Raw genomic sequence first — 25464 nt, 5'->3', positions numbered from 1 at the left:
CTTATGTCTTGTGCGAAGTTGAAAGAGATGCACTTTTTGTAAAGATGTTCAAAGCAATGTAAACTCTTCCCTCTATAATTCAGTGCAAGAAATGTTTATTTTTTTTTGTGCTCAGGTCTCTGTCATTGAACATTTCATGGCTTCGGTATAGGTTAAAATTCAGAAATGATGCTGATGCTCATAAGTTGCTCAAAAGCTCGTGGTTACACGATTCCACTTCACTATATAATGTCCAGTGGTAGAAAAGGCATTATTAATAACGTCACTCTCTGGTGTCACCCAGATGAGGATGAGGTTCCTTTATGAGTCTGGTTCCTCTCAAGATATTTCTTCCACATATCATCACCTCTGGCTTGTTTATTAGAGATAAATATAAATTCAATGTTTTTTTGCCACTTAATAGTTTTATTATAGATATATGATAAAATATTTAAAGGTACCAATAGTCCTAAATGATAAATCTGGAATAGAAAATGTAGATTGGTTGTGTCTTGGAGTCACAGAGTAAAGGAAATTGCTTAATCTAAGACTGATTCAATAAAACATAAAAGCTTAAAATAAATAAATATTTAATATTAAATATTTATTAAATATTTAATATTAAAATTTCTTAAAATAAATTTAATATTTATGGTTCTGTGTAGTAGGAAATTTAGAGTAAGAAAATAGATTCTTTCTTACAGCCTCTAGGTTTCAATACTGACCTGAAGCTTGTATTTTCTGTATTTATAAGAAACTAAATTCTGTTGATTTCTATTTCTAGATAAAATAAATTCTTAACCTTAGTTGTGATGTTAATCTGTGATGCTTTACTGTGTATAAACTGAGCTGCAAGTCATAGCTTGGTTCTAAAAGGAATCTAAAAAGCTGAAAACTCTCTCTCTGTTTATAGCCACTCCATATCCAGGAGGATTCAAGTGTTTCACGTGCGAGGAAGCGGCTGACAATTACGAGTGTAATCGCTGGGCACCAGATGTTTACTGCCCACAAGGTAAGACCTTCCAGCTCCAGCTGTCCCATAAAGCAGGGTTTGTTTTTTCTGTGCATTTTTTAGGTATGACGTCTGATTTGTTGGGTCTGTTGTGTTTCTCAATCATTTCCTCATGGCAAGGATTTCCAAACTTTTATAGAAAGTGGAGCTGATTTAGAGAAAGTCTGTTAATGACTTAAAAATCCATTCTTTTAACCCATGTGTTACGTTCATCTTTGGTACTGTTCTGGTTAAACTGGCCCGGGATGTTATTGGGGTTTTAAAAGCACTACAGAAAAAAGACTAAAAATTAAAATAAAAAAAAATCATATTGTCTTTATCTCAATCCTGAACAATATAGATATACAGCGCCCTCCACAATTATTGGCACCCCTGGTTAAGATGTTTTCTTAGGCTTTTAATATATTCATTTTTTTAAACAATATAGAAACACAATGCCAAAAAAGAGAAAAATTAATCCTTTAATTGAAGTACAATTATTCAGTGGAAAAAAACATCCCACATTAAGAATTTTTTTTTTTTACATGAAATCATGTGGCACCCCTGATGTTAATACTTCGTACAACCCCCTTTTGCCAACAAGACAGCACTTAATCTCCTCCTATAATATTCCACAAGATTGGAGAATACAGAGAGAGAGATCTTTGACCATTCCTCTTTGCACAATCTTTCTATATCATCCAGAGTCCTGGGTCCTCTCTTATGCATGCTCCTCTTCAGCTCACCCCACAGGTATTCAATTGGGTTGATGTCTGGGGACTGAGATGGCCATGGGAGAAGCTTGATTTTGTGTCTTCTGAACCATTTTTGTGTAGATTCCGCCACATGTTTTGGGTCATTATCCTGCTGAAAGACCCAATGATGACCCATCTTCAGCTTTCTGACAGAGGCCATCAGGTTTTGATTTAAAATTTAATTTTAATTTAAAATTTTAAAATTTATTTTCATGATGCCATGCACTCTAACAAGGTTCCCAGGGCCTTTGGAAGAGAAACAGGCCCACAGCATCACAGATCCTCCACCATACTTCACAGTGGGCATGAGGTGCTTTTCTGCATACTCATCTTTTGTTTTACATCAGACCCACTTAGGGTGTTAGATGCCAAAAAGCTCAATCTTAGTCTCATCTGACCAAAGCACACAGTCCCAGTTGAAGTCCCAGTACCGCTTAGCAAACTCCAGACGTTTACGTTTGTGAGTGTAGGTGAGAAAAGGCTTTTTCCTTGCATGCCTCCCAAACAGCTTGTTAACATGTAGATAGCGTCTGATTGGTTGTTATGGAGACTCTGTGACCCCAAGAGTGGCCACTCTTTGATGCCGTTCTCTAACAGTGAGCTTTGGAGATTTTTTTACTTCTCATACCATCCTCCTCACTGTGCGTGGTGGCAAGATAAACTTGGGTCCTCGTCCAGCCTTGTTTATAACAGTTCCTGTTGTTTTAAACTTCTTAATGATTCTTCTGACTGTAGATATGGGCAAGTTTAGGCGAGTGGCTATTTTCTTGTAGCCATTGCCTGACTTATGAAGGTCGACACACATCTGCCTTACTTGAATGGGGTGTTCTCTTGTCTTTCCCATGTTGAAGAGTGGATAAAAGAAATAGGTCACGTCATATTTATACCCCAGGGAAACAGGAAGTCATGAATTATTAATAAAAAGTTTCTGGATACTCTGATCAACTATAGTAAAAATTACAAAAATGCTTCAATTACATTTATTTTATAGGAAGTGTTAGGGGTGCCAATAAATGCGGAACAGGTGATTTTATAAAAAAACAATTCTTTTTTAGTCATGGATTTTTTTGAATTTTTTTAAAAATTCACTTAAGTTAAAGGTTAGATTTTTCTACAATTTTCAGTGTGAGATTATGCTTCTGCAATAAAAAATGAATTTATTAGAAGCCTAAGAACACATCTTAACCAGGGGTGCCAATAATTGTGGAGGGCGCTGTATTATATAGATTTGTGATTAATGTTTGGAAATGCTAGATCACATTTAACACATGAAAGTTATCAGGTTTTGTGATAAAACCTATATATTATTATTTTGATATAAAATTTTGAACTGATTTATGAAATACAGGTGATGTCTGACAAGAAAAGAACAAGAAAAAAAATGATTGCAAAAAAACACATCTGCAAATGTGGATGAAATAAACAAATATATATATAAGAAGTGATTTTAAAAGCATAAAAAATCTCAAACAATATAGATATAGTTTGTGATTAATGTTTGCAATTACTAGATCACATTTAACAATAAAAGTAATCAAGTTTTGTGATAATGTTATAATCTGTGTCCAAAGACCTTGGTGTCATAAATCTAGAAAAAAATGAAATGGAACAAAGTTTCTATGAATGTTTATTATTTTTATTATTAATGTAGAGCTCTCCCAACTGTATCTGAAAATGTGGATGAATCAAAAACAAATGAAATACACTTTTAGAAAAAAATATAGAACGTGTCAATTTGACAAGATTAAATTCAACTCAATTACACACACTTTCAGGGTTGAGTCACAACATGTTATTGTTATTATTATTATTATTATTATTATTATTATTATTATTATTATTATTATTATTATTATTATTATTATTATTATCATTATTATTATTATTATGTAAAATATTAATAGAAATGTTCTTTCTTTTTTCCCGGTCGCAGAGGCTAAATATTGTTATACACATCACAAGCTGGACTGGGTTGGAAACACGGTGTCTGTAACGAAGCGCTGTGTCTCACTGGGGGATTGTCTCTCTACCGGCTGCACTGACATGGACCATGAAGGAATCAGGGTATGTCTAGACTTCATCGCATGACCACTGTAAAGCTTGCATGCTTATCACTAGTAAAAACAAAAAATCTTTAAATTTACTTCCTCTCCTCTTCTATAGCACTGAGGACATGCGTAACCACTTTACTTTAACTGTTTGCTGAGTGATTTCACTCTGTAAGAGCGAGACACCACCTCGACCCTCTGGCCCACAGCATGCAGCTTGTTTAATCTCTGCTGAAAGCTTTGCTTCTTCCTGTCACCGCTGCTCATTGTGTAGATTATCGCTTGTCTCTTAGCGCAGAAGAAGAGAGAAGAAAATGACAGAACCAGGGAGTTCCCACAAGTTTTTACAGACGTTTTAAAGACAGTTAAAGTAACCAGTCAAAGGGCAGCTTTGCTTTTTGTTAGAGTTGCTCTGCAACAGCAGGGCAGTGAATAGTCTTAGGTTTGTGTGGTCAGAAAAATTAGGCTAAAAATTCACTCTTATTCACTGACAACCGAAACAACAGTGCAAAGGAAAATATGCTGGAAATGAAAATAACAAATCAGGAAACAAAATAACACGCCCAAAAACACAATAATAAATGTGGAAACTAATAACAAATCCAAAAACACAAGGACCATTCAGACAAACCAGAAAAGGTAGGTATAATTTGCGAATGGAATTCTTACCTCTGATTGGACAAGACATCTGTCACTCAAAATATACAAGAAGTAGGAAATTGTGTATCTAACTTTATTCCTTGTACATGTACGGAGTTCTGTGTACACTTTAAACCATTTTTTTCAGATTGTGCAACTTTAAATCTACGAAAATAACAAAGATATACACCGACCAGACATAACATTATGATCACCTGCCTAATATTGTGTTGGTCCCTCTTTTGCAGCCAAAACTGCCCTGACCCATCAAGGCATGGACTCCACTAGATCCCTGAAGGTGGGGTCTCCATGGATCAGACTTGTTTGTCCAGCACATCCCACAGATGCTGGATTGAATGAGATCTGGGGAATTTGGAGGCCAAGTCAACACCTCAAAGTCGTTGTTGTGATCATCAAACCATTCCTGAACCATTTTTGCTTTGTGGAACGGCGCATTATCCTGCTGAAAGAGGCAACAGCCATCAGGGAATACTGTTTCCATGAAAGTGTGTACATGGTCTGCAACAATGCTTAGGTAGGTGGTACATGTCAAAGTAACTTCCACATGGATGGCAGGACCCAAGGTTTCCCAGCAGAACATTGTCCAAAGTATGACACTGCCTCTGTTGGCTTGCCTTCTTCCCATAGTGCATCCTGGTGCCATGTGCTCCCCAGGTAAGTGATGCACACGCACACGGCCATCCAGATGCTTATGTGCCCATTGTTGCCACTTTCGGCAGTGCACAGAGGTCAGTATGGGCATCCTGACTGGTCTGTGGCTCTGCAGCCCAAACACAACAAACTGTGGCGCACTTTGACACCTTACTATCAGAACCAGCATTAACTTATTCAGCAATTTGATCAACAGTAGCTCATCTGTTGGATCAGACCACACAGGCCAGCCTTCGCTTCCCACGTGCATCAGTGAGCCTTGGCTGCCCATGACCCTGTCGCCGGTTCACCACTGTTCTTTCCTTGGACCACTTTTGATAGATACTGACCACTGCAGACCAGGAACACCCAACAAGAACTGCAGTTTTGGAGATGCTCTGATCCAGTCGTCTAGCCCTGGCCCTTGTCAAATCCTTACACTTGCCCATTTTTCCTGCTACTAACACATCAACTTTGAGGACAAAATGTTCACTTGCTGCCTAATATATCCCACCCACTAACAGGTGCCATGATGAGGAGATCATCCAAATAGGTCTGGCCCAGATCTTGCCCACACAATGCACTTATACTCGGGCCACATACCACAAAGAATAACGGCCCTTTGGTCACAGGGCCAGCACTGGGCCACACCACATAAACCAAACCATAACCGGGCCACATTTGGCATGCCATCATATAAACAGTGCCATCACTGCCAGACCTGGTCCGCATCGGGTTGAAATAACCACTTGCCATGCCAGAACTCAGCCAGCAGTGCCAGCTTAATGCCAGATCTGGCCCAGACCTGTCTGCTATGTGGAATCAGTCTTATTCACTGTCAGTGCTCATAATGTTATGGCTGATCGGTGTACATTTATATTTATAAGAAAATGGACTTTATTCAGTGCCACTTTAATGAAAGATGTTCATATGGCATGATTTTGGATATACTGATAGCGTATCATGGCATAAAGATTAGTTTGCGATCTCTAAAAACACAGCAGGAATGTTTGGAAGACAAAACTATTCCAGATTAAAGGATGTAAGGAGCGTTATAAGAGCAGAGCTGTGTTCATACACACACCAATCCACTTTCTACTGCTGCTTTCTCACTGCCTGCTGGACTTCCTGTATATCAGCAGTCAGAATTCCATTCGCAAACTATACCTACCTTTTCCGTTTTGTCTTAATCGTCCTTGTGTTTTCGGATTTGTTATTTTGTACCGCACTTCTCAGCCACCATAGCTATTACTCATCAGTGGAGGCTCCAGTATACAAATAAACAGATACACACCTGCAGGAGATTATGTTTTGCTTCAGAAGTAATTCTGTCAAGGAACGACTTTTGTCTGTGTCCTCGGACAAAGCATACACAGGTTTTATGCGATTTTAGACTTCATAAAGACATGGGGTGTATCCAAAACAAACAGACAAATAGGTTGTTATATATTTTTTTCTAAATACGTCACATACTTAATAACTGTTTCAGACACACCCCAAGTCTGTTGAGATTATGACATTATAATTAAATAGCTTTGAAATATCTTATGGCGTTTAGCTAAAAAGATTTCGGAGGTGTTTTGTGCTGTAGTACTTACCTTGGTGACTTCACTTCACTGCTCATTCAGTTCAAGCTGTTTCCACTTCATGGGGCATAAAACAAAATGAATTACTTCCAGACGTAGATCATAATACCGTTTAATTAATTACAGCTCACGTGATCTAATTAAGATTAAAATGATGCTGTATATCTAAATGATAATCATTTATTCAATTTTTACCAAAAAGACTTGACAGCACACAGTAATCTGGCAACGTGATGACGTACACAGACTTTTTCTTGCAGGTTAATTTCATAGCTATTAAAAAAGTGCTGCCTGATAAAACGAATGACTGAGTCAGCATGGAATCAAAGCGGTGAAGGATAGGATTCAACAATCTGTAATAGGATCTTCCTGACACTTACCACTACTGTAAAAAAAAAAAAAAGAGAGGCAATTTAAGGGAAAGTTAAGGTTTATAACATTTCAAACTCTTTTAGAAACAAAATCATTACGTTTTAGGGAACATTTGTAACACACTCATTTATTTTCTACACTGTTTGGCTTACTGGCCAATCCCCACCCTGTAGCTAGCTCTCATCACACCCAGGAAGGACGACTGCTTGGGACACGTGTAATCAGCAGTGGCATTTTTTTTTCCTCGCTGTGTCTGTCTGCCCTCTTCCACATACCTAAGCTCATATACATTACCAGATCTGTGCACTAGAGCCATAAACGCAAAAAAAACAGATCTTATTGGATGTCAGTAAATGGCAAAAACAAGCTCTTTTTAATGGGAATTCTGTTTGGTTTTTTAAAACATTACATTATCTTATTATTGCTTGTAATAAACTTTTTTATTTCAGTTTAGTGTTTTAAATCGAAATTTTAAATATTTTATTTCCTGTGGTCTTTAAACCTGTTTTTTATAATGTACAGGTGTGTGTTTCCTGCTGTGAGGGCAACATCTGTAACATGCCTCTCCCTCGGAATGAAACAGACGCTATTTTTGCCACCACCTCTCCTCTGAATGGGAGCAACCATGCTGTACTGGATCACACCCTCCTTTCCTTCATCCTCATCCTCCTCCTCGTTCTCCTCAGCCATGGCTGATCCTTTAACTGTGAACTGCTTGTTAACGGATAATCACCTAATCTGCTTCTTTGCTTCAGATATTACAGTAATACAGTCATGAAAGTAACACTTCCCAGTCTCTGATCACACACTCTCTGATTTACAAACAACCAGTCACCTTAAAATGTACATTGTTACACTTCTTGTAACAAATTACAGCGTGTCCTTTTCGAGCTGAGGAGAACACGAGGGGTAAGAAACAGTGTTTAATGCACTAACAAGAGCAATAACTAAAAAAATAAAAATAAAAATAACTGTAGCTGAATACATTTAGATCAGCCTCCTGTGAATGAAGTTGTTTTTTTTTTCTACCTTTGCTGTGAAAGCATTTTATATGAGAAATCGTTCAAGTCAATTCACATCGCTTAAAGATGAAGCCAGGCTTCATGAGCAGCTTGTATCAACCTGTCAAAACAGAGGTCAGAGGAAAACAGCAGAGGAATCCGGGGACTGTGTTAACGGTTACACACAAACAAAACTGCCTTTTGTGCCATGATTAATAATTTGGATGTATATTTATTTCTTGTACCATACATTTAATTTAGACAGAATGCTAAACCAAGGAAGTGCAAATAAAAAGAAAAAAAAAAAATTTTAAACCCTCAAACAAGTTTTATTTTTTACATTTTCAGTTTTTTTTTATTTTTTATTATTATTTTTTTTTATTTTGTTTTCCCATGATGTTTTCTAATCATCCATGATCAACTGTTTCTAAGCACTTGTGTACAGATGTATGTGTAAGTTATGCACGCTGAATCTTGTAGTGTTTGTGTTACATTTTGAATCTTTTTTTAAAGCCACTGGTGGCTCTTGCTGTGTATACGCTCTATGTGGCCCTTTACCCTTTGTGTAGGTTTATTTTTCTGTGCTAGAAATCCTGCTGAAGGCTAATAATGTTACTGTGACATGCTACCTGTTCATCACCTTGACGGTGAAATGGTCATTTAAAAAAAAAAAAAACATGCAGTGTTCACAACTACAGTGTTATTGTTCTGCTTCGTTTTGGATTTATTTTTAATTTTTTTTATCTTTTACATTTTTTTAGGCAAACTGCCCTCGAGTGTACATAAGTTTCAGAATATAAATATTTTGTTCCATGAACTGCAATGAGTTTTGACTTTGTTTTAAAAACAAAGGGCATACTGGTATCGTAAGGGCTAACACAATCACTCGTGTCTTTAGTGTGGCTCAGGTAATCACTTACCGTAGAAGAAGACAGTGCCAGTTACACATTTTCCATAAACCTCAGTGTGCCTAAGAGAAAAAAACCCCTGCAAGATATTGTGCATGAATTATGTTTTATGTGTTAAGTTTGTCTGCCAAGTTTGATCAATTTTTTAAGGAAGTTTGTATTTTTGTTTTTTTTATGTAAATGAGTGTACATACTTTTGAATATATTAAAAAAATCCCCAGTAGAAATCTACCATTTTGTTTAATTCTTAAGCATTCATAACTTCATTGCTGATGATCCATATTTAAAAGAAACTAAAATGTGTGAATTATCTCTGCAACAGAATTGAAGATGTTGAGGTTCTCTTTGGGAGTGACAAGGTTGGACAGGATTAGGATCAGAGGGACAGCTCATGTTGGACGTTTGGGGGACAAAGTTAGGGAGGCCAGATTAAGATGGTTTGGACATGTTCAGAGGAGGGAGAGTGAGTATATTGGTAGGAGAATGTTGGACAGGAGGCAAAGAGGAAGGCCAAAGAGGAGGTATATGGATGTAATAAATGAGGATATGAAGCTAGTGGGTGCCAGTGTTGAGGATGCAGAAGATAGGTGGAGAGAGATGATTCGCTGTGGTGACCACTGAAGGGAAAAGCCAAAAAGAAGAAGATCTCTGCAACAGAAACCCACAAGATTCCATTGTCGTCTGTCAATATTTCTACATATTAAGATTTTTCCTCCATAATCTAGACATTATGGAATGAATATATTTGTCCTTTCCTCCTTTTCAGAGCTCTCCACTCTGCGATCATGGATACAGCCTCATCCAGTGATTTGTCAGATCCTGCCGCACAGATTACATCTGCTATTTTGACCTACACTGAGATAGAGAAAAGCCCACAGCATGTTATTTTAGTGGTCTGAGCCTGCTTTATCTCTTAGTCCTCTTGGTGAGAAAGAAAACAGAGTTGCCCCACCTCTCTTCCTGCTCTGACTCTGACTTAGAAGAATAACAAAAGCAGTAAGAGTTAAGGTTTTTTCTGAAATGGATGAAATGTTAAGGATAGAATTGCATAAATGAATGCCCAAATCTGATTGGTCAGAAGTTTGGGTTTGGGTTAGGATTTGCATAAGCAACCGTCCAACTTTGAGGTTTCAGGGAATAAGTCAAAATGAAGACTTATGTTTGAACAAGTGCTGTTTCATGGCTTGAAAGATTCACAATATTTAATCGCTCAGAAATGGACAACGGGATATAAAAGAGGAATATGACCCCTGTTGTGCTTGACGTCCTTGAGGTCAAAGGTGAAAACCTGATGCCATTTGTGTTACAGATGGACTTCGAGTTGAAAACGAAGTGCACTTTGTTCAGTCATGTGGTGTCCTGTTACCTTCGGATCATGGATGGTCAACAGGTCGCTAGACTCCTTTTTTTTTTTCTTGGGTGAATGTATTGGACGGATTGTTCCTAAAAAAAAAATGGCCGAAAATTCACAAAAAAACATTTTATACAAGTTGTAATTTTACAAGTTGTGTAAAGGATGAGGTATTTGTAATAAAATACAGCCCTGCTGTGCTAAAATAAACTTGTTCACCTTTCACAGCCGAACTGACAATGGCCCCTGATCTGCATCTCTGTGCACCAACAATAATCCTGTTTCTTAAGTCGCCGTTTCCTGCCAGCCGAGGTCAAATTTCCTCACCTTCCAGATGAGCAGTAACAAGATTTTAATGATCTTGAACTGCTGCATAGCTGGATTTCAGGTACCTCATCTGGAGTTCAGGGAATGACCCTTATTGTTTGGCACTTTGGCTGGATATCCTGTGTATTATTAGCATACTGAGATTTTAAATATTGCTGCTGTACAGCTTTAGAAGAGATTGAACAGAGATGGAAACAATAACAAGGCTGTGGGAAATTTCAACTGACTGCATTTGGGGGCAAATATAAGCAGAGTTTCGATATTAAATGAGTAGAGATGTCAATTAATAGTAACACAAATCTGGTGGTCTTTACTAAACTTAATAATGCAGTAATAAAACTGTTTAGGTTTGGTGCATTTTTCTGGTGGAACCTGATCATAGAATATTAATAATAAAACTGTAAAAGTATAATTAACCATTTTTTTGGTAAATTATAAGCTGTGTCTATGCAGCAAATGTTATCATACTGTATATTGCAATAATTTGTAGTAATTTAATGCATATTGTAGTTTTAATTAATGAAAAACAATATATAATGTATACAAAAAATACAAAATATAAAACATTTTTTGTATACAAAAAAAAATATATATATATATAAACAATATATACATAAAAATATATAGAACAAAATATAATTAATATGTAAAAAGTTCTAAAATTACCTTTTTTTATTTAAATAATTAAATAATTAATTAATATTAAATAATAATAAAAATATTTATTTATTTTTCATTTTTCATTTTAAATTCCAATTAAATTTAATTAAAATTTTGTTTGCTCATGAAAGTATCACTTTAGTGTGTAAAACTGGATATAGGGATGACACTAGCACACTGGGTCACCTGGAGGATTTTTATTACACTAGAAATTGTGTATTTGTACAGAAACTCTGGATAAAATTCAGATTAGACGCTAATTTTTTTATTTGCTCAACCTGCTATTCTGTGAATAAAGGGTTGAAGCTTAAGGACAATCTGTAAAGCAGTGTGTATGTCATCATGTTGCTATGTCTCTGTTAAACAGTGCTACAACCACCCTAACAATCTTGCATTGTATAGACATACAGACATCACATGACCATTATCAGTGTGAGAAGTTGAAGGGTGGAGGAGACTCGGGCGGTGTGATTTATGGAGTGCAGACGGAGCATGATGTAAGCGTGAAAGTGATGCAAGGATTTCCATCACAAGAACAGAAAGGGATCTGTAGTGTTCCTAGGCATTAGAGGAAGAACCTGATCAAAAGTGTTTGTGTGTGTAGTGCATGTCTACAAGTCTGAAGCACTTTCCGTGGACCTCAATGTTTCTCCTGGGTTAAAACAAAGAGCTAAACAAGAGTACAAAATCATTTCTGTACTATAAAATGGGTGAATTTTGGAACCACCAGGGCTTGAACTGGCCATCTGGACAAACTGAGCCTTAATCACAGAGGTAACCAAGAACCCAACTGCCATTCTAACAGAGCCTTAGTAGTCCTCTGTAGTGATAGGAGAACATACTGAAGAACAACCCCCTCAGAAATCATTCAGATCATTATGGTAGCGTGTCCAGGCAACAAACTAACTGGATCTAAAACTTGTTATGCTGTGTTATCTTCATTTTAGGGGCCATATAGTTTTTGTGGCTCAGTGTGAATTTTATTCTGTGGAAATTGGGCAAAAATGGCTCTTTTGATGTTGAAGGTTGCAGACCCCTGATTACGGTGAAACATGTTGGCAGAATAATTCTACAAAAATGCATTACAGCAGTAGGAACTGGGAGACAGGGCAGACCAGAGGGAAGAATGAATGCAGGTTCACCTTTAAAGATGCAAACACCAGCCAAGGAGTGGAGAGACCTGAAGATGGCAGATGCTTTCCTCAAATGCAAACGAATGTAATCCAGAGGATCTGCCAGGAACTTAGCCGAGGAGACTTGAAGCTGTAATTGCTGCTAAAGGTACTTGAATTTATTGTAAAGATTCACTTTAGTTTATCAGTCAGAAATTTTAAACAGGATAATCAACTGGAAATGTAATTAAAGTTTAAAGTTGAATGGGGCGTATGTGACAAAGGTCATTTGTTTTTTTCTCTCTCTGTTGCCTTTTCTAAACATCACACTCATCTCTTTAGCATCTGTAAGCAGTTCCGGGCTTTTTGTTGTTTGTGACCTCTAATCCACTCTTTAATTGAACAAAATTCTTGCAAGTGAATGAGAGCGCTAACAGGATTACCAAGCAGATCACCCAGAGTTGAATGGAAAGAGTGTACAGGTCATGGTAAAGGCCTGGATTATACTTCAAGACTGCTGGGAAAGGATCAACACAAAATATCAAGCTGTTCTGCACAGACCCCTGCTGCACTGCACTGCATGACGACGGCTAAATGCTAACGACTCCATCAGGCACCTTAAGCCCATATTGATTCAGGATATCTGAGATAAAAAGGTTGTAGAGATTATAAACCTGCACTGGATATTAGTTCACTACAGTGGATTTGCTCATCAGTGTCATCAGTCCAGTATCTTCTATTATAGGGTGCAGTGCAATATAAGGAAGTGCAGAGGAGTGGTGGTAGCTCAAGTGGTTAAGGCTGGGTTGTTGATCGGAAGATGGGGGTTTGAGACCCAGTACTGACAAGCTGCCATCACTGGGCTCCAGGGGAACTGCTGGCCCTGTGCTCTGACCCCAACCCTCCAAGGATAAGATATGTGAAGAAAGAATTTCACTCTGCAGTAATGAATATATAACAAATAAAGACTACTTAACATAGGTTCTGCCCCCAGTGGTGGTACAGTGTGAGGTTTTGTGAGTGCCTTGGAGCATTCAATATGTTTTTGGAACAGCTAATGATGCACTTTTCAAATCATGGCACAAGTACAGAACTGATGAAAGATCGGATAAAAATGTTATATTTGATGAGGTTCCTTCTCCTAATGCCCTTGTTGCTATAGCAACCATTAGCCATGCTGACATCGTCCATTGCTGATAAAAAAAATCCTAGCAGATGGATATAAAACACAAAACCTAATGTCTGTCTCAAATTATTATCCTGTTGGTTCCCAAAAACCACGACTCAGGAATTTCCAGGTAAAATGTCAGGTTTCCTTTTCAGTGAATGAACTTTTCCTAACCAAATCTCTGTAACTCCAGTGTCCTCATGTGCGTATGAATACGAGTACGAGTATTTATTTACACAACACTAAAACACTATATTCTAGTCCTAAAGTCATACATCAACAAATCTGATCTGTGTAGAGTTCAGGAATATGTTTCACAGTGAATATGGAAAATGTTTGAGCCCTTTCTAGTTCATGGGCTTTGGTGCATTGTTTTAAATCACTGGTTAAACTATGATAAAGGGTAGAAACAAAACTGCACCACCATCCAAGAAAAACAGCGGCTGGCACTCCAGAGTCAGAGCATGCCAGTCAATCTGAGCTGCTCTCTGAAAACAGGAAAGCACTCAGAGTTGAGTTATGTGTATGTTCCATTGTTAGGGGCAGACGTGCGACACCAGGCTCTTCTCTTCATGCCGGCATATCCTGACGGTGAACTTACTGAGTAACAGCAACAAGCAGATCAAATGTGTCAGTTAGTAAATTACAATTTTATTTGTCACATACATGACATGTAGTGAAATGCTTTTTATGACTGTCCTCAGTATATAATAGAGCCAATTAACACTAAGCAAAGTAATAAAAATACACAGATCAGCCATAACATTATGACCACCTGCCTAATATTGTGTTGGTCCCCCTTTTGCTGCCAAAACAGCCCTGACCCATCAAGGTGTGCTGTGGTATCCGGCACCAAGATATTAGCAGCAGATCCATTAAATCCTGTAAGTTGCGAGGTTGGGGTCTCCATGGGCTACACCACACAACTTACAGGACTTAAAGGATACTTTTGATAGATACTGACCACTGCAGACCGGGAACACCCCACAAGAGTTGCAGTTTTGGAGATGCTCTGATCGTCGTCTGGTCATCTAGACATCACAATTTGTTCCTTGTCAAACTCATTCAAATCCTAACGCTTGCCCATTTTTCCTGCTTCTAACACATCAACTTTGAGGACAGAATGTTCACTTGCTGTCTAATATATCCCACCCACTAACAGGTGCCATGATGAGGAGATCATCAGTCTTATTCAAGTCACCTGTCAGTGGTCATAATGTTATGGCGGATCGATGTAAGACATAAATAAGCATATAGGGAAAATATGGTGGAAAATAGCGTTTAAACCATGAATGGAAATTAGGCAGAAACAAGGCTTTCTTTATAAACTAAATTTTAAAAGAAAAAAAAAATTATCAGCTGGATTTGTTTCTGATAATATTTTTTTAAATAAATAAATAAATAAATAAAAAAGTTCACTTGGTAGTGAGCTCACTTTATGGGGTCTCTGTAAAACTAGCCTCATCAACAATATGCAGAGACCCACCATCATCTCTTATCCGGACATTGGACATTAACAAATAAACCCACTTTGCTGTTTCATATGTGTTATATATGGACTATTAGTGCATCATTCTCAGGGAAACAGTAGCAGTGCCACTGAAACTGTAGTGTGTGTGTATCAGGTGGAACGATGATGTGGATTTTAAACACTTTATATAAACACTGCTTAAATAAAGAGACAGTCCATGAACCTGAAGTATCCAGTACTGTATTTTTTTTTCATGTAAAATCATTTAAAGTTGAATCATTTAAAAAGCACAATGAACAATTAAAAGTTGATTCACTTAAAATTAAAGTGAATCATTTATAGTTGAATCACTCAAAAGTAAATTGAATCGTTTAAAGTCAAATCATTTTAAGGTAAAGTGAATCATTTAAAATTGATTCACTTAAAATTAAAGTAAAACAGTTAGAGGTAAATCACTTAACAATAAAATGAATCGTTTATAGTTGAATCATTTAAAGGCAAAGTGAATCATTTAAAACTGATTCACTTAAAATTAAAGTAAAACGTTTAGAGTTGAATCACTTAACAATAAAATGAATCATTTAAAGTTGATTCACTTAAATTAAAGTGAGTCATTTAAAATGTAATCATTTAAAAGTAAAATGAATTGTTGAAAGTTGAATCACTTAAAAGTAAATTGAATCTGTTACCATAAAAACGATACCAAATTAGAAAGTTGCATTTAATATAAACCCCTTGTTCAATAAAGCCAAAATGACTGTCCAAGGTGCTGTTAAAAAAAATGAATGCATGGATTCTGATATGGGAATTTAACCCCGTTTCACTGTGTTTATATGTTTTATATGAATCTTTGTGTTTTAAACAAATATTCAACACCATAATCATGCTGTTATTGCATTAAATATCATTTGTTTTGTAGGCATTCCCGGAAGAAAAGCTCTTGAGAAGCTGAACTTGTGAATTATTCAGATCTCACGCAGGCTAACAAGCAGGGTGCCTGACCCAGATCTCTAACCTCGATTAAAAATGAATGACTCCCGTTTCTTATGTGTGTTAAATTATTCAGGCACATGTGTGAATGCATTAGAGCAGGCATGCAGTCCTGGGACTCTCCCTCCAGCACTAATTTAACACACCTGATCCATGGGAGGCAGAGATTATAAAAGGACCCGAGTGTTAGATGCAGGTGTGTTAAAAGTTGAAACTTGGGCAGCCTCTGTTAAAGGCAGAGATCAGTTTTCCAGGTAATACTTGAGTCAATATTTGTGTGCTATTGTTGGCTCATTTTCTTTCAATCAGTCTCAATCAAAACAGCTCAGTCTCGTATTTACAACCTTAATCTCTGACACCACACTTCCGTTTATTATGGAGGGTAATATTCACCCTAACACAAATACAATGGATTCTCAATATGGGTGGGGAATTAAAGGAATTCAGTTTTTATAAGAGATGAAATTTTTTAACGATTAAATATGTGAGCACACCCTGTTCTGTGTCTGATGTGCCAAAATTATGTCTGTTATATTTTGTTCATATTTCGGAAAAAAAAAAATAGTCAACCCTAATTCAGAATTCAGCTTCTCTTCTCAGATTCTGTTGAATCAGCAAACTGGTTGTGATATTTCCTGGTTGTATTAGAGAGAGAGAGAGAGAGAGAGAGAGAGAGAGACAGACAGAGAGAGATGCCTTTATATGGTTACAAATCAATAAAGACAGGAACTGTGAAACATGAAAACTGACCCTAGATGATCAACAGGTCAACATCTAGGGTGTGTTCCCATACTGTTTTCTCACTCCCCACCAACTTCCCCTACACACTTGAGACTGCATATCCCTTACCTCACCCACTTGCAGCACAAAATGAGGGTGTATGTAGCACAGCGCTGATGGTCAGACTTTTAGCAGCTATTGCAGTTTGAGCAGCTGGAAGTATAAGTACCATCCCTTGTCATGCATGCAGAGTAGACAAAGCACATACAACTTTATTTCATTAAACTGTTATATTCTTTGAAATAGTGATGTTCAGAAAAAAACTGTCTGATTAAAATTTTTAAAATTTGTTTTAATAAATAAAGTGAATAATTTTAAACTGAACTGAAAAGTAATCATTTAAAGTTGAATCACTTAAAAGTGAATCATTTAAATGTAAAATGAATCTTTTTAAATTGAATCACACAAAAGTGACAAAGTTAAATCAGTTTGAAGTAAAGTGAATCATTTTAAATTGAACCACTTAAAAGTAAACATTTAAAGCTGAATCATTTAAAAGTATAAAGTGAATCATTTAAAGTTGACCGCCCCATCAGGACAGTGTGCAAGACTTCCAGTTACAAAATGAGTGTTTTGTTTTACTGTTTGCTCAGTAGAAAAGACTTCATTTAGCAGCTACGCAATCATTTTCCTGGTTCAGAGAAGCCTGATTGGTTTCCATCTGCTGATCGAGACCATTTTGGCTTAATGAATGCTAATAATGCACGAGCATCTGTTCCTTACTGACAAAAGCCCCAACAGTGATGACCTCGGTCAGCCCCGGGGTTAATCGGCTAATTGAACAGAGCACAGTGAGTGTGTGTGGGAAGGGTGGGGTTTAGAAAACAAGCCCCTGGATAAAAGTGAGAGGATTTGGAAGATGCTGATGCACTGAGTAGTGTGGACTGACACACACACACACACACACAATATTTAAACCATAACACAAATCCCTAGAAATAGTTCAGTATGACATTTTTATGTTAAATAAACCAAACGACTAAATAGCACCTGTTTATTCCTCCTTTTCTGCACATCAAGTACAATATTAAATGACACTTCACAAGGCTAAATGATTCGATTATAAGTGCAGGTTCTCGGAGTTGTTTGTGACAGAACTTTATGGCATCCTTGTGATGATGAATCTATACTTTGTTCCCCAAATTATGTTCTTGACCTGTTATCAGTGTGTACCGTTTCACCCGTACAAACCATATTTCAAGACACGAGTCTTGTTCTTTATAAACGTTGGCAGAAATTCAAAACCTGAACAATTCTGATTTATTTCATTCATAATAACCTCAAAGCTGGTTACTACACCAAAGAAAAATCCAGTCAAAAGCAGTTTTTTTTTTGTGACAGTAAAAGAAAAGGCATTAAGGATGGATAGATTAAGGACAGATTTTTAACATTTCTCAAAATCAAGCAGCATAGAATTGATCTACCCTTTCACATGTTCATCTACAAAAATAAATAGATCAAGGAAACCCCACAGGGATTATGACGAATCTGACGGTGTGAAAGAAATCGGTCAGGTGTACTCAAGCACACGGAATAAGAGCGATATTCAAGTACTTGATTGTTGTTAATTTCCCTGCAGCTTCTTCATGACCTTGCTGCTGGCTGGCGCGTTGGTGAAAACGCTTCCTACGTACACGTGAGTGCCCCATAGCAAGTGACGGATCACTTTACAGCATCCAAGGTCTTCGATCTGGAAACCCAGGTGGCGGTATCGCTCGTCCGTTTCGAACAGCGTGTTGTTGGTGTAGGAGCCGAAAAACTGCATGTGGAGAGAGTGGGGGTAAGGGGGGGGGGTTAATATAACGGATATGAGACGCAGAAGACTGAAACATCCTTGCTTCAATTTCCTCATACACACAATTCCACCAAGTTAGAGTTTATAAAGGAACTTAGCAAGCAATGATACTCTAAACAAATCCCGAACATTAAAGCCCTAACACTAAAACCACTGAACTTGAAGCTGATGTGTTGGAAGCAGGAGTGTAAAGAGTCACTTTGACAACAGATAAATCAAAGAATCTCAGCATTCCTGTGTATTAGTTCAACTCTATCAAACTGTGGTGTGTGTGTTTATTTAATGCTAATCATTGTCTATAAGAAAATGGAGCCTCCTGGTGGTCCAGCGGAAGGATCCCCGTGCTCTCATTGACGAGACCTGGGTTCAGGGAGCTAACCCGGCCACTGAAGAGTTAATTCTCAGTGCCAGTATGAAGCCTGGATTAAATGGGAGGGTTGCATCAGGATGGGCATCCGATGTAAAACCTGTGCCAAATCGAAACATGCGGACCAAATGATCTTCTGTGGTGACCCCAAACAGGAAGCAGCCAAAAAAACAACACTGTGTATAAGAATATGAAGCTCAGGCATATGATATCAGATGTTTGAATCAGAGCAGCAGTAGGAGTGCAGTGTGAACGGTTAATGGAGATCTTGATTATAAACCGAAATTGGTTTTAATACCGAATACAGTAATACCTCACACATCCGCGAGGTTACGTTCCAGGACCCATCGTGAATGATGAGGTTTCGCGGATGTGCGGTGGAGTCACTAAAAATGCTAATACAGTAAATGCTTATTTTTTATATGACTAATAATAGAGTTTAAACCTTAAATTTAACCCCAATTGTGCTCCCAAAACACTTTAATTTCATTTAAAAGTTAGCTTAACACATTACCCTTAAAAAAAGAAATAAATGTTTGATGTAAAAACAGAGTACAGCATTGCCTGTATAAAAAACAAGGGAAAAATCACTGAGATCACTTAATCACGGAATATACGCGCGTGTTGAAGTGAGCACAAGGGGATGAACCGCGACATCACGCATACAAAGCGTCGTAGCTACCAGCCAATCAGCAGCTAGGTAAAACTGTTAATGCTCTGTGATTGGTTACTTCCAACCCTTCAATATCATTAAAATAACATTTTTATTTTATTTATATTAATATTTTGTTGATTTTACTTTTATATTTATATTACTAAATTAATAAACTAAATTTTGCTCAATAATTTCGCATTAAAAAGCATGAAAATGTATAAATTACCACGAAATTAGCTGTAAACACTTTTGCGAGGATTTTGCGGGTCTGTGAAAAATTTGCGGATGCAAATTAGTTGTCGTGAATCGGGAGACGCGGATCTGCGAGGTATTACTGTAATTCTGTTTTTAGCCACTATTAATTCCATCGGCAAATCGACTCACCGCAAGTCCAGACGAAGGGTCGATAAAGTCGGCCCAAAAGCCCTCCGAGTGCAGCGCGTAGCAGATCTCCTTTGCCCCTTCGATGAACTGTACACAACACACACAGCATTAACAAAGTCCTGATACAGCCAGCAAAAACTTCAGTGGGTGGAAAATACCAGATAAACAACAGAAGAACATTTTGCCTAAGAAAGTTTGGAATCATGATAGAGTAAAGCTGAGCAACACACACACACACCATCTCACTGTGTGTGTTTTGAATAGGCGGAAGGTTTCGGGTTCAGGATATTTAAGATTTAACATTACTGGTTTTGTGTAAATCTTTCCTTAGCTATAAAAAGTTTCTTTTTCTCATGAGGAAGATGAGCCACAGAAATCACTCCACAAATCATAAGCAACTCAACAACACAATTCAGACAGAGTCCGTTTGTCATCGTCGTCTTTGAGTTGTATTTCCTAAGTACGCCTCGGTTCCAAAAGCAGAGACGATGGAATGTAAGGAAAGGAGATTTCGGACTAGAAAGGTAAAGACCAAACACTGGCTCTGTGCTCCAGACTCGATCAGAGGTCATGACCTTCCTCTGCAGCTCATAAATAAGAAAATGAGCATGGCTTTTAAGAGTGACCCCCCCCTCCCCTCCCCCAGACTAGCACTTTTAACAACAGCATCTTTTAAGAGTCAGTCTCTCTCTCTCTCTCTCTCTCTCTGTGTGATTTTAAGAAGGAATTTTACTTTAAAAGAAATCAATAGTTAACAAAAGGTTAGTTATAACACTAAATTGTTTTCAGGAAGTAAGTGTCTGTGTGTGTGATTTTAAAAAGCAATTTTACTTTAGGAAAGTTTTCAGGAAGTAAAAGTGTGTGTGTGTGAATTTAAGAAGCAAATTTGTGTCTTTTTTTTAAAAAAAGGAAAGTTTTCAGGAAGTATATGCGTGTTTGTGTGTGATCAATTTTAAGATGCAATTTTACTTCTTTAAAGGAAAGTTAAAGGTTAGTTACACTGCATTTTTTCAGGTTGTAAGCTGTAAGTGTGTGTGTGTGGGTGTGTGTGTATTGGATAGAACAGATCAATCATTTTTATTGGTTCACTCAAACACAACATTGCTGTTTTGTGAAAGAAGGCAAGTTGTGTTCTTTTGGTCACAACTCATAGAAAGCTGCTTAAATTGATTAAGGATGAAGAATGGTGTGTGTGTGATTTTAAAAAGCAATTTTACTTTAAAGTGGAAAAAAAAAGATAAAGGTTAGTTATAACACTGCATTTTTTCAGGAAGTAGTAAAAGAGTGTGTGTGTGTGTGACGCACTTTAGCCAGCAGTTGCTCTCTCTCCTGATCCACCTCCTCAGACCAGGCGGTCATGTCGTTCTCTGTTCTCTGTGTTACGGTCAGCACCATCATACCGCTGGAGGGGGCTTCGGGAAACATCAGCGCAAAGTCTGTGTGGTTGGGGAACAGTCAAACATCAGGACGAGTTAAAAACAGTCACCTGCAGTACTTGCTTCGTGTTTCTCCTGATTCGATCTTTAAAAACCGAGATGTTTTAGCTCGGGAGGAAATATTTTTCAGACGTCCATCAGGAAATAACACTGGGGCAAAGAGAAAAGTTCGATGTAGAACAAGAAAAAGTGTACAGTGTCTTTCTTTTTATTTTATTTAAAATCCAGAATATAAGACCCGATCTACATGGAAAAGTATTGGAAAAGAATCTGAGATGATTGACATGTTAAGCTTCACTAGTAATATCTTTATCTTGTTACTTGTGAAACTGAAACCTAAACACACTCAACATTAGAAACATTCATTAGTAGTACTTTCAGATGCTAGTGTATGCTTCCACCTTGTGGCCAAAATCATCATTGCAGGCATGCAACAAACCTTTTTTCAGCAGTTCTGGGCAAGTCTGAATGGCACACTCGACTCTGGAATGGTTGAAATACTGCTCTGCGCTGTCGACCTTGTCCAGCACCTCTGAGTTGTCCTGAAGAGAGAGAAAATAAATGGCGGTGTTTAACTGACTGCATATTAATGTAGTGTTGGAACAGAATAAAAGTTCTGCACAGAAAGATTCTTTACATGGTAGTCGGTGATGAATTGTGCCAGGATGAACTCATGTCTCTCGGTGTTAGACGGTGCTGTCAGCAAATCCGGTAGTGTTGTATGCACGGGGCCGGGCTTCTGCTCAACCAGGCTTTCCAGCTGTTTGGCAAATCCCACGTTCCCGGGAAGCTGGAAGCGTTTATCCTGAGGACCAAATGGACCCATGGTCTCGTCTGGCCACACCGTCCTCACTCCTGGATTACAGGGAGTAAAAGTATGTTTCCTTTTTTTTTTTAAATCTAAAATGATTCACCATTTTTACTGACTAAAAACGGCAATAAATAAATAAATAAATAAATAAATAAATAAATAAATAAATATTTAGGGATTTTAAACTAACAAGCAAACAAATAAGTATTCTTTTAGGGATTGAAACCAAAAAACAAACAAATAAATAAATAAATATTCTTTTAGGGATTTAAACTAATAAACAAACATACAAACAAGCATACAAAGAAAGAAAGAAAGAAAGAAACAAACAAATAAATAAATAAATATTCTTTAAGAGATTTAAACCAATAAATAAGTAAATAAATAAATATTCTTTTAGGGATTTAAACTAACAGCAACTTCATGTTATCAAATATTTCCAGCACACCTTATTGTACTTTATAAATTTACCTGCTTACATTTACTGTATTAACCAGAGTATTAATTATTTCAATAACAAATATTTTGGACAAACTACAATTTGCAAAAATTCATAAATAATTCCAGGAATATATTTGTATCACCCCACAATCCCAATGCGATATTGTACACCCTTTTGTACTACATGTCAGAGATGTATCTGTATCTCTTATAGTTTGACATTTCTATTGACTTTTTTTTACCGGCTAAAAACGTCATTTCTGATCAAAATACCAGTCACACAAACAGGCAGCAGTTATTATCAGCTTGTATGATTCAGAATAAAGGACTATTCTGGTCACTTACCGATATCTGGGGGTGTGACGTGAATGTGACGCTCATCTGAAAAACATCTGGTTCCTGCTATGTTTTGAACAAGAACATGAAGCCCTGGCAGGTATGTAACCACCCTGGCTCTGCTACAGAGCACCTGGTGAACAGAAAAATGTAAATATACTGAACTGCCACAGAACAAAACAGTCCATATATACGATCAGATTGCAACAGTTGCACTGTATGTGTATTACGCAGCTCCAGTGGATGAGTAAACATTATCTAAAGCCTGATTGCACTGCATTCAAGGCAACATGGTTGCCATGTCATACACTATATTGCCAGACGTTTTTGGACACCCCTCCAAATCTTTGAATTCAGGTGTTGTTTTTCAGGTGTTTGGGCTCAGCCCCTTAGTTCCACTGAAAGGAACTCTTAATGCTTCAGCATACCAAGACATTTTGAACAATTTCATGCTCCCAACTTTGTGGGAACAGTTTGGGGATGAGTCCTGACCTCAACCCAATAGAACACCTTTGGGATGAATTAGAGCGGAGACTGCGAGCCAGACCTTCTTGTCGAACATCAATGTCTGACCTCACAAATGGGCTTCTAGAGGAATTTTTAAAAAAAATTCCCATAAACACACTCCTAAACCTTGTGGAAAGCCTCCCAGAAGAACTGAAGCTGTTATAGCTGCAAAGGGCATGCCAACTCCATATTACATTCATGTGCATGTAAAGGTAGACATCCCAGTTTTGGCCTGGCTCACAGTTGCCTCTCTAATTCATCCCAAAGGTGTTCTATGGGGTTGAGGTCAGGACTCTGTGCAGGCCAGTCAAGTTCCTCCACACCAAACTCATTCATCCATGTCTTTATGGACCTTGCTTTGTGCACTGGTGTGCAGTCATGTTGGAACAGGAAGTGGTCATCCCCAAGCTGTTCCCACAATGTTGGGAGCATGAAATTGTCCATGTAAATTGTCAATGAAAATGTCTTGGTATGCTGAGGATTAAGATTTCCTTTCACCATGCCAAAGGGGCCGAGCCCAACTCCTGAAAAACTACACCTGAATTCAATCATTTGGAGGGATGTCCCAAAAACATCTGGCAATACAGCGTATCTCCAGAACTCCGGTTATTGTCTGCGTGAAATTTTTCATGTTGTCTAGGTGCCTCAGAGGTCCTTCGGTTTCATCTCTTTCTCCCAAAAACATGCACATAGGCAGATCATTCAATGACGCCCTAGCTTTGAGTCTGGTGTTCTTAGCACATACAGGATAAAGCACCTGACAGCAGTACAGCACTCATCTGAAACCAAAAGTCAAGACATTATGATTCAAATAAACTTACGCTGGCCATCCTGTTGGGCTTCTCCTGTTTATTTAACACCTGTGGATGAAAAGACTCCATGATTAAGGATGAATTATTAGTACAGGAGCAAGAGTTATAAATGTTTGATTCTACCGCATGTGTTCATATCACAGGCTTCTCTTGCCTTGTTTACTATCAGGTTGTACTGGATCATCTATGCATGATCATATATTATTATTATTATTATTATTATTATTATTATTATTATCATTATTATTATATATTTTTTATTCCAGTGCCAGTTACAACATGAAACGGAGCACACGATTACTCTGAACTTGCTCGTAACTCTCTCACTGTTAACACAGGATGCTAACTAAACAGCTAGCACACCTGAATAGCTTCCATTATAACACGATTATTACAGTATTCCTCACGGATATAACACAATGTCTGCCCTTTAGATATCGCGGGGAGAGTGTTTTTGTTTCTCACCTGTATCGCTCCTGCGTTATTAAAATAGTTTATAAAGATAACTGGAACCTCCTCAAGGTTCTTGGGTCACCTTTTGATGGCGTCACTACGGCGGCCTGCGAGGGGACGACAAAAAAAAACTCCGCCTAAACGTTAATAATATTGTGTCCATTTCACTCTTAGTGACCACACTTGTGGCAATTTTTTTTAAATCTATTTTAGAAGAAGTTTAGATGTGAAAAAAAAAAACATTTCATTGTTAGAAAGTGAAAGGGAAATGTAAATGTAAATAAAACTAAAACGTCTATGCTCACAATATGGCCAATAGTTTGTGGACACCTACACCCCCCAAAGGTGTTTCAACATAGTTGACAAATGTCTTTATTTTGTAGTATTACAATTTACCTTGAGTGGAATTAAGAGGCTCAGACCTGTCTCAACATGACGATGCTCCTGTGCACATAAGGCACAGAGCTCCATGAAGACATGGTGTGTTAAGGTTTGACCGAAAGGACTTGAGTGTCCTGCACAGAACCCTGATTCTGACTCACCCCCACTGAACACCAAATTTTGGATGAACTGGAACACCGACTGAACCTCCTCACTCTTACAACATTAGTGTCTGATCTCACTAATGCTCTTGTGGATGAAATTAAACTGACTGTATAAATAGTATATATATATTTA

General features: G+C 37.6%; 2 protein-coding genes across 3 annotated transcripts in view; one reads left to right on the top strand and one right to left on the bottom strand.

Annotated features, from left to right (window-relative positions):
* lypd6 (LY6/PLAUR domain containing 6) overlaps window positions 1–9174 on the top strand; it is a 32597-nt gene extending 23423 nt beyond the window's left edge. The window contains exons 3-5 of one of the 2 annotated variants that reach the window (XM_058393700.1): window positions 893–991; window positions 3659–3789; window positions 7544–9174. In XM_058393700.1, the coding sequence (XP_058249683.1) occupies window positions 893–991; window positions 3659–3789; window positions 7544–7717 (404 nt within the window). In that variant the 3' untranslated portion in view covers window positions 7718–9174. The remainder of the gene's footprint in view (window positions 1–892; window positions 992–3658; window positions 3790–7543) is intronic. The other variant, XM_058393699.1, reaches the window with a different exon arrangement.
* An 8595-nt stretch (window positions 9175–17769) lies between these two features.
* Window positions 17770–24918, bottom strand: mmadhcb (metabolism of cobalamin associated Db). The gene is made up of 8 exons (XM_058393712.1): window positions 24799–24918; window positions 24343–24381; window positions 23024–23147; window positions 22064–22281; window positions 21866–21968; window positions 21296–21426; window positions 19991–20077; window positions 17770–18548 (listed from the first exon to the last, which is right to left on the bottom strand). The coding sequence occupies exons 2-8, from the start codon at window positions 24349–24351 to the stop codon at window positions 18354–18356; spliced, it is 867 nt and encodes a 288-aa protein (XP_058249695.1). The 5' UTR covers window positions 24352–24381; window positions 24799–24918; the 3' UTR covers window positions 17770–18353.
* Between the last annotated feature and the right edge of the window lie 546 nt (window positions 24919–25464).

The sequence above is a fragment of the Hemibagrus wyckioides genome, linkage group LG06, assembly GCF_019097595.1.
Source record: "Hemibagrus wyckioides isolate EC202008001 linkage group LG06, SWU_Hwy_1.0, whole genome shotgun sequence".
NCBI classification, from domain to species: domain Eukaryota; kingdom Metazoa; phylum Chordata; class Actinopteri; order Siluriformes; family Bagridae; genus Hemibagrus; species Hemibagrus wyckioides.
Note: the sequence above shows the minus strand (reverse complement) of the source record. Positions and strands in the feature narration are given on the sequence as shown.

Coding starts and splice junctions, on each gene's coding strand:
- mmadhcb (XM_058393712.1), bottom strand. Junction 21,427..21,865: donor CCCAGAACTGCTGAAAAAAG/GTTTGTTGCATG, acceptor CCAACCACACAG/ACTTTGCGCTGATGTTTCCC. Junction 18,549..19,990: donor ACCCTTCGTCTGGACTTGCG/GTGAGTCGATTT, acceptor CTCCACATGCAG/TTTTTCGGCTCCTACACCAA.